We start from the raw sequence: 9,883 nt of genomic DNA, 5'->3' as shown, positions 1-9,883 counted from the left end.
GGCCAGAAACCTGGGGAGGGACACATTCTGCTCTTTTTATTACAAACCACAATTACAGGAACTATTGGAGGCCATGAGAATTACATTACTCCCTTCCAAGGTCACCATGCCTGGTGACAAAAACACCTCACACTAGACCACACCTCTCAACACTGCCACACTCAGGTCCAGGTCGCCAGACTATGAGCCAAACATTCAGAGTCAAACCACATCCACAACGTCACACACTCCAACAGAGCCAACATGGACAGAGCAGGATGTCCAGTGTGCAACAGGTGTGTATGTGGACCTGGGGGAAGGGTGCTCTCAGAAGTCACTGGAAGCAGCCAGAGCACCCATGCCACCACCTCTGTGATGTCACACTTGATGCTTCTTTCCTTCCCTACCATCCTCATGACAATCTGGGTGGGAACCTAACACACATAACACTTGGCTCTCATTTCCCAAGAGAATCGGCATACCCATGCCACACTCTCAGGAAATGGCGCCCGGTGGTCGACCTCGAGTTGACTGTTCTTGGTTCCGACCAAGTCTATTTGCCTCCTTTGTCATCATGATGCTCGTGATGACGAGCAGCGCTTTCTTCGCCTACCCGTGAGTCTCCCATGGAAGCTCTGAGGTTTAGGCAATGATAGTGAAGAGGCAGGGGAGTGGGGACAGAGGGTCAGGAGGGAAAGAAGGATATATAGTCAGCAGCTCAGAGGTCTAGAGAGCCTGAGGCATCTAGGGAACTGTGGGTGGCTGGGAATGCTGGTGACATTAGCTGGAGTCTCCGTGGTGCGTCTCTAGCCGGGATATTTACCCCTGTCCTTAAGGTCTGTGAGTCCGACCTCAGGTGAGCCAGGCCTCGTGGGGAGCTCTGGGTTGGCCCAGACTAGAAGTGAGTCTGGCTCTGGTTTCAGATGCAGATGGCTGGTGGGCCGTGGGGAGTGGGCCTTTGTCCTGGTCACCGGCCCACTCTTCCTTCTGAGCCTATGGAGCCTGGTATCGTTGAACACCTCGGACCCAGGCATTTTACATCGAGGTAAGTCCTCAGAAACCTGAGAGAAGGAGTGGTACCCCAAGGGCTGATGCCCACAGGGGTGATTTCTAAAGTGTGAAGTACACCTGTGGGCTCAGGATCCCTGCCTCCACGTCATCATGACTTAGGCCCTGGCACTTCATTTTCCAAGCCATTGAGGTGTGAAGAAACAGAATCCTGGAGGTTTCCCAGTTACTTTAGAAGGGAGGACTGGGCAGGCTGGCAAGAGAGGCCAGCAGGCTCTTCCAAAGCACAGTTCAGTCTTGCTCCTTCCCATTTCACACACGACATCCAGCACTGATCTCTCTTCCCAAGGGTGGAGCTCTGCAGAGAGCTCTTCTGGCTGGAAAGCCCTTCTCTGACTGCCAACCCATCTGAGTGGTCAGCTTGCTCAACAGGGACCGGGATTCCCCTGGACACCTCCTCCCCCCTTTCTTCTTGCCCAGTGATGATGCTATGGGGCTGCTCCAAGCAGCAGTGAGAGAAGGGCCTCCTGACACTGCCCAAACTCTTCCCATGCCAGGCTCCGTGGAGCAGAACCCGGAAGCAGGACACACTGCCTGGATGCACAACCATGCGTTCCAGATGCCCTGGTGTCATCAATGCAAGTTCCACCGCCCACCTCGCACCCTCCACTGCGTGACCTGTAACATCTGCGTGGAGGTGAGTACTCCTCCTCCTTGTCCACTCACCAACACAGCCTGGGGCACCTTGCCAGGACTTGGAACCTCACAGCATAAGTGGGCCAGAGGTGGGCATGAGACTGTCTTCTCAGACTGCTAAGAATGGATCTTTGCCACGCTTGGTCACTCATATCTGTTATTGCTGCTGTATCTGCACCTGTCCTGAGAGACAGGCCTTCTATGCACAGGTGGTGACATGAGAAGCGCATCTCATCTGTGGTGGGCCTGGTGGAGTCAGGGGAAGAAAGAGCACTTGTCCCATCCCCTGCTTGCTGACACTAGATACCCAGACTGAAGGCCAGGTGTTTCCCTCTTCTGGGAATCTTTGCCTGTCTTCCTCTGGGTATCCAAGTTGGAGGGATTGCTGGGTGCTGAATGCTCTTCTCTCATGTGCACATCCTGCATGGGCGTCCAAGTGCAGAAGGCTGGCTGGGTAAGGGAGTTCTTTTACATCCTTGTCCAGTATCTGAGAAAAGAAAGGCCCAGAATTATTCTGTATCCTGCTCCAAGTGACACCCGGCAGTCTTGTCTCTAAATGCCTCACTCATGACAGCTGACCTCTTGAACCATGGAGTCCTAACAAACATCTGCAGCAATCGAAATGCCAGGTTCTGCCTGGAGTTGGGAGCTTGTGTGTGGGACCAAGTGCCTGTGGCCCAGAATTTGGGGGGACCTGAGCATTTGGGGGCCATGGAGGCCAGGCCAGATAGACCCTGGACATCTGCCTCCTCTCTCCTAGGAGTTTGACCATCACTCGAGGTGGGTCAACAACTGCATTGGGCATCGGAACTTCCGGCTGTTCCTGCTCCTCCTGGTGTCCCTGTGTCTCTACCTGGTTGCCCTGGTGGTGACCTCTGTCATCTTCGTGGTGCACACCACTGACATGGCACTGTCCTTGGACAAAATCATAGCGTATCCTCAGAGTCCCAAGGGCCCACACTGGGAACTCCGCATGCTGTGGAGAGGGAGGTGCGGACAGCCAAGGGGCGGGTCGCCAAGAGCGGGGATGATGTGGGCGGGTCTAGAACTAAAAACCCCTTGGAAGGACCTGTCAAAGCAATGTTGAAGGTGAGTGTGGTCAGGGAGACAGGAGGGGTGGGATGGAAGATGGAGTTAAGACTTTGGCAGGACCTGGCAGAGGGGTAATGCAGGTAAAAACGGGATAGGTAGGAGGAAGGCCCGTTGGAGTTAGCTTTCGGTTAGGTGTACTGGACGAACTGTCCAGTCCAGGAAGGAAGATTCGGTGGGCGGGGCTCTGTGGGGGCGGGCCAAGGGGCGGAGCCTGATCAAGGGGCGGGGCCAGTGAGGTTTTCTCCCAGGGCTTGGCTTCTTAACCTGTGCACAGCATCATCGTAGCTGTATTGGCCACTGGCGCCCTGCTGCCTGTCATCTTCGAGCTACTGGTCCAGGCTGTAGCCGTGAGCACCGCCAGGCGCCTCTACGAGGTCCAGGTAAGCAGGGCTGAGTCCCTGTGCCGGGATACCCCGCTGGGCTGAGAGGCACATGATTGGAAAAAGGCAAGGAACCTGAAGGTGTTCTGTTGAGGGAATGATGAGGATAAGGCTCTAATTCAAGCCCCAGGTGGCACCGGCAATGAAGTTGACCCCGTGGGGGTCAAGAGTAAAAATGGCCCAGAAAGTTCAAGCGTGAGATTATTTTGGATGAAGTGAAAATCTGGGAGCCATGGTAGGATTTCTTCTAAAACTCTTCTATTGAGGAATAATTTACACACAGTAAAATTCACCCATTTTTCTATGGTCAGGCATTTTGACAAATACATATCGTCCTGCACTGTCCACCATGATTAAGGTTAGACCAGTTTCATTACCCGACTCTGCTTTCATCATCTTCAGTTGCCAAGTCTCAAGGGAAATGTGGTCTGCACTCTGGATTCACCAGACAGGGCTCCCCGCATTGCTGGCAGCACCCGTGCAGGCATCATTTCATGCAGCCACTTTCATGCAGCTCCTCCTGGAGTCAATTGCTTGGTGGTTGGTAGCAAGGACTCTGGAGACACATTGCAGAATTCCACATCACACCTCTGCAACATATCATCAGAGAGATCATGGGCATGCTAACCTGCCATCTTGTCATTCAGTTTCCCTATCTTAACCAGGGAAGTGTGAGTTAATATGCACAAGACACATAGAACCGTGGCTGGTACCAGAAAGTGCCCTATGAGTCACTGTTACAATGACTGACATTCCTTCCTGTGGTCACTTACACATGTTTGTGCCTCATCTTAAAAGCCAAGCACACTCCGCTATTAATGTCCCACTCCTCCAATGCACCTGGGGTGTCCTCTATGCCTTATTCCCCGAAAGACTTGACCTCTCTCACTAACTTCACCCTTCACTTCCCTGGCCCATGTCAGCCTAACCCCTGCCCTTGCTGTCAGGTGATGCTCCCATCAACGGCCAAAGCAGCAGACATTCTTCAGGCAGATCTTTCTGGGTTGGAAAAACCTCTGAAATCAGAAGTAGCCAAGCAAGCCCTATTGTGTGTCTTATTGTGTAATTCTCTGTGCTTCTGCTCTGCATGTAGCTAGGTGCCCTGGGCTGGGTTGCTACGCTTTGTACATGATACCCTCTCTTTGAGCCATCCTGGGCATTCCTCATGGTGCTCAGGGCCTCATGTTGCTGCTGGACACTGCACCATGAAGTAGGCTGGCCATTCTCTTTGCAGTGTGGTTTCAACCCCCAGTTCAGTGACTGGACTTTATTTGTTAACTACTGTGTATTGACCCCGGGGAACTCTAGCTCTGATCTTCATCCCTAGTCCCTTCTGTTTTCCACTTTGAAACAGGCATCACTCAGTTGCTAAGGTTGGCCCCGCACTTGTAATTCACCTGCCTCATTAACCACAGTGCTGGGATTACAGGTGTGGCCACCGTGCCTGGCTTTGCTGAGGCATCTTTGATGCCCTGAGATGAATCTGGCTGTGTGTGTATCTGAGAGGCAGAGCATGTGCTTAGCATGTGCAAGGCCCTGGTGCTTCAATCCCCAGCACGCAAAGAATAGGAATCTGAAAAATGCGTGAACCAACAAAAAACAGAATCAATCTTTGGGGATAGAAGAAAAGAGAGAAAGGAACAGAGACAGGCCTGATGCCCTGATTGCCCCAGGATAAGTAGAAGAAGGAGAGGCAGCAGGAAATTGGGCAGAAGATGGGGCAAGAAGAAGATGCCCCTTGATTTTGGTCCGATGGAGTGGGAGGGTGTTTGAGACGCAATTGGAACAAGAGCCCCAGGAGTGGAGCCAGTGATTGTAACTGGTCTGGGTGCTTCAGAGCTGTTGGATTCTATTTCTGTCTGATAAGGTCCCATGTGGAGAGAGGAAGGGATTCAAGTTTACTGCACATTTCACAAAAATGTAGTAATTATCATTTCTTTAAGGATTTTCCTATACCTTATATACAAACTGTATTTTCTATATTTATACACATCTAACCAAATATTATTTCTCTAAATTTAAAAATTTTATAAATGTTTTTAGTCTCTGTAATTAATTATTCTCTTTTTTTCTGGTCGTAGGGTTTGAACCCAGGTTTCCTTTATTATGGAAGCTACATCCCCAATTCTTGTTACATTTTGTTTTGAGGGAGGGTCTCACTAAGTTCCTGAGGGCCTTTCTAAGTTTGTGAGGCCAGCCTTGAGTTTGTGATGCTCCTGCCTCAGCCTCCCCAGTCACTGGGCTTACAGGTTTGATTCACTGCAACATGCAACATTCTTAAGGGCTATGAACTGTGTAAAGCAGTCAGAACCTCATAGAGAACAGTGATTCATGTTTCTTTTGGACCTGGTGGAATATTCCAGAGCTGTCCTGATTTGTGGAATCCTTGTTCCTTCTAGTGATGAATAGGGTTGAAAATGAGTATCTTCATGTGTGAGCCATGGGAGAGTTGGGGGTGGAGAGTGGTGCTGCTGGATCCCTTCCCATTGTGACTGAACATTTAAAATTTAAATCCTTGAAGTTGGGATGAGACTCCTCCCACTGGGGGAGGACGACAGGGCCAGGTTGATGGATGGAGTGGGAGGGAGAGGAAGAAGTGAGAGGAGAAGCTGGCAGTGAGAAGCTGACCTTTGAGCTTGACCTTTACTCCTTTGTGTACTGAAGGCCTTCAGCCCAGACTCTCCGGGGCCATGTGGTTTTTGACTAGGAAAATACAACTGGGCATCCCTGCTGCCACTCTCCTCTCAGATTGTGAAATTCACTGAGGCACATGGTTAGGAACAGTGAGGGGTGGGAGAGGGAAGTGGGAGCAGGGGGTGACACTGACTGTGGAGCAGTTGAGCAGCAGAGGGAAAATCTTATAAGTGATCTGGAAAGACGTGGTGGGAGGACGAGTGGACCCCATGGAGACAGAGCAAGGATGCTGCCAGGGGAGGAACAAGATGAGCAGGGAGCCCTGAGAAGGCAGGAGAGGTGGTGCAGGGTCAGCACTGTCAGGGAGAGCTGCTCACAAGTGGGAGGAGGCAGGTGGCTCTTCCCAGGAGCCCTGGGAGGCAGGATCCCTGGGTCACTCTGGGCTTCCCTGCTCTTGGATTCTTGCTCCAGGCCTGAGTTGAGCCCTGGCTCAGCTGACCACCTTAGGGAGGGTCACTGGGAGATGGCTGTGCCGAGTCCTGCTGTTTCTGAGCTGCTCTTCCCATCCCCGTCTCCCTTCAGGAGAACAACCCATTCGACCAGGGTTGTATCAGAAACTGGCATGTCACCCTCTGTGCACCACTGGGGCCCAAGTAAGTTGGTAAACCAGAGACTCAAGTGGTGGACCCTGGGGCTGGTGGGGTGGGGTTAGGCTGGGTTTTCTTTCCTGGTCCCTTACCTAAGGTCCCTGGTCCTTAATCCTCACTGTTCTCTCCCTTTGGGGTTTTCTGCAGGGCACTCTGGGAGTCTCTGGGAACCCTCTTCCTTGCCTTTGTAGGTTCTAGTCCCAAGAAATGGGGATGAGTGCAATCCCAGCCTGGATGGGAGCCCTGGATGTGATCCTGGGCTCTGTGCTGTCCAAGCTGAGGGGAGAGGGTGGTCAGGGAGAGCACAAAAGTTGGGTAGTGACCTTTTGCTTTGGGCCTCTCATTGCCCAGGTACATGTCAGAAGTTGTGTTGCTCCAGCAAGACTCGGGATCCAAGTGGGAGCCGATGGCGGCCCTGCAGCCACCAACATTCTCCCCAGAACACCATCGCCCACACGTCCCTGGGCCCAACTCTCAACCTGTGTCTTTTGACACATCTTATGAAGGAGCACCAGGGAGTGCAGTCATCTAGGTGAGGAGTAGTGGGTGTGCAGTGGACAGGGGTGTCTGTGGGCTGCACGTGTGTTGTTGGAGCCCCTGAGGTGGGGCTGGCCCTGCAGCTGAAGCACCTGGAGCTGAGGAGTGGGAGTATGGATGTGAGGGTGCAGGTCCAGGTCACAGGGCTTCAGAGCACACCCAGGTGTCCCTGGATATATGAGGAGAAAAGACGGTATGACTGACTAGCTGAGTGACCCTGGAACAGTTCGCTACCTTTCTTTGCCTCAGTTTCCTCAGCTATTATTAAGGACTGACCCTAGTCCAGGAGTTTATAATGTTTTAAAGGAGATTCTTTGTTATTGGAAAGTTTTACTTGGAGTCCCATGTGAAACACACGCAGTGGGGTATTAGTAGTAAAGTGGGATGGTAACACACGGTGCCCCCAAGTGCTCTTTTAGTCACTTGTGGTGCCAGCCCTCTTTCTGTTCTGCCTCAGGGGTCAGGGACTTGACCGTGAGCTGTGGGTTGAGTTCAGGGAGAGCTCCATGTACTGACTCTTGTTTCTCTTCCCATCAGCCCAGTGCTGCAGTGGAAGGTCCACAGGGAGACTTGGTCTCCAATTCACCCCCTCCCTGTGATGCCTGGATATGGACATGCTGCCAGGATGTGAGCCCCACATCAGGCCTCTGAGGCCTGAGCCCCAACTCCCCTGTTGGGAGCACCCTGACCCCATGACTCTCCAACCCCCATAAAATTGTTTTTTGCTGATTCTATGGCTGCTCTGCCTGTCTGTTCTAGATTCAAAGAAAATGTTTCCTGGGGGAGTCCTTGAGGGGCTGGGACAGGTACCCCCTGGAGAGTAAGAACTAGGCTCTTTAGACATTCAAGCTCATGAATCAACACTGTCTGTATTTTTGCCCTTGGGCAAGACACTTAGCATTTCTCTCATCCTTAAAATGTGGCATCAGTAATAATCACAGCAACTGACCTTGTGGCCTTTCTGGCAAGGGTTGAAGATGAGAGGAGAGAAAACTCACCAACCAGGATAAACATAGTGTACCTCAAACTATTCCACAAAATAGAAAGGGAACTTTCATTTTATTAATTCTAGTTGTGTGTGTGTGTGTGTGTACATGTGTAATTTTAGGTGTGTATGTATGTATGTTTGTGAAAGAGAGAGTGATAAAGAGATATTGTGTGTGGTACTGGGCATCATATCAAACCTAGGGCCTTAAGCATGGTAGCAAACTCTCTACCACTGAACTACAGTACCAGCCCTTTTTTAAATTTTGAAACATGGTCTCACTGTACTGACCAGGCTTCTTTCTTTATCAAGTGGATACTTTGATTTTTTTTCATGTGTAATTTCTATGACTGTAACTTTTAATAAATATGATGTTAATATTTTTCATAAATGCCCTTTATCTTTGAAGAAGTTTTATCTTTGTTGTGTGTGTGTATGTGTGTGCGCGTGCATGTGTGTGTGTGTCTTTCTTTTTTAATCATAGAAAAGTATTAAATTTTGTCAAATGATTTTTCTGCATCAAATGACCCTGTCGAGTTTTTCCTTGACTCTTAATTAGTGTACTACCAAATTTGGCCTGCAAATTTGGGGTATCTTCCACCCATACTCCAGCAGCTGAGCAGGTAAGTTCTTCATTCATAGAGAGGAATCTGGGGAGTACCTCAGAAGGTGAACTTCTCAGATCTTAGCATATATGAAGGAACTCATTTTCTGCTGGCATTGTTGGTCACTAATCAGGGAAATGAAATCTTAACTTGTTTGGTGACGTTGGGAATGTTGATTATTACTATGGGGAACACACATGGATTAGACTTTCATCTTACCCTATATTAATTTCAGATCGATTTAAGAATTAAAAGAAATAGGAAACAATATACCAATATTTATCAGCTTGAATGAAAGGGAAATACAAGTAAACTTATATGATGCTAATAAAATCATTAAAAGATTTGATTACATACAAGAAAGTCTTTATGTTAAAAATTTCACGCAATTAAAAGGCAAACAAAACTGAAAACATGCTTGTAATAAACACATTGAAAATATTAATTCTTATTAATCTATATTTATTTGGTTCTTTATATTATCTTATCCTTCTATCCCCACTTCCTTTATTTTACTCTAGTTTCTGCATTTGAGAGGAGTTGTAGAGGTGGAAATCACCCCAGGAACAAGACAGAGGTCTAGTAAAATACTGCTCTAGGGACTGGCCCTATGTGCCCTGAAAGATTCCTTTACCTTTGAACCTAGGTCCAGGAGAGGAGGACAGGACTAAGAATTGAACTTTCATGCTGAGAAGGAAATTTATCTAGGGACTCTCCATGAGAAAGTTTTCCAGGGTCTCCTCAAGTAGGACTTCAGTCACAGTAGCTATAAAGGAAGCCCCTGGGACCCATCATTGTGAACTGGTAGGTGACAGTCTTGATCCTCTTAGATTCTGACGACATCTGTACTTCCAGTGGTTCCCCAACTCAGTGGTCAAGGTCTGGAAGGTCATCTAGTAGATGAACAATGAACCCAGCAGCCCTAGAAGGTAATAGAATTGGGGACTCATCTGGGATAGAAACCATCAATTCAAAAGTTAGAAACAATCGTATTAAATGGCTGATGACCACTGATCTTTCAGCACTTCTGTGGTTCTCTGAGACCAGGGAAGCCCCCAGGCACAACTAGCACAGCTAAATTCCCAAACTGTTTTTTTTTTTTTTTTTTTCCCCTCTTTTTCTCTTCTCTCAACAACAACATGAGTAATAGTCCCCTTGGTCCATAACTGAATCAGCAATATTTCTTTTCAATGCATCAGGGGACAGTCCTTTTTGAAATGGCCTTCTTTCCCTCAAGAGAAACAGGAGGTCAAGGAGTACCCCTGGACACCTGCTCACATGACTGCCATCAGTTCCCCATGTCATTTGTAATTCTTTTTC

At 49.2% G+C, this 9,883-nt stretch overlaps 1 protein-coding gene across 1 annotated transcript; it reads left to right on the top strand.

The window, feature by feature from the left end:
* Positions 1 to 481: 481 nt before the first annotated feature.
* LOC124993584 (palmitoyltransferase ZDHHC19-like) lies at positions 482 to 6,890 on the top strand (the record flags this gene model as incomplete). The annotated part of the gene is made up of 7 exons (XM_047565455.1): positions 482 to 594; positions 903 to 1,024; positions 1,545 to 1,684; positions 2,444 to 2,616; positions 3,050 to 3,155; positions 6,372 to 6,442; positions 6,788 to 6,890. Coding segments are annotated over exons 1-7 (828 nt in total), but the record flags the coding sequence as incomplete, so codon positions are not given.
* Between the last annotated feature and the right edge of the window lie 2,993 nt (positions 6,891 to 9,883).

The sequence above is a fragment of the Sciurus carolinensis genome, chromosome 9, assembly GCF_902686445.1.
Source record: "Sciurus carolinensis chromosome 9, mSciCar1.2, whole genome shotgun sequence".
Classification (NCBI taxonomy): domain Eukaryota; kingdom Metazoa; phylum Chordata; class Mammalia; order Rodentia; family Sciuridae; genus Sciurus; species Sciurus carolinensis.
The sequence above is the reverse complement of the archived record's forward strand: the minus strand, read 5'-3'. Positions and strand labels throughout refer to the sequence as shown.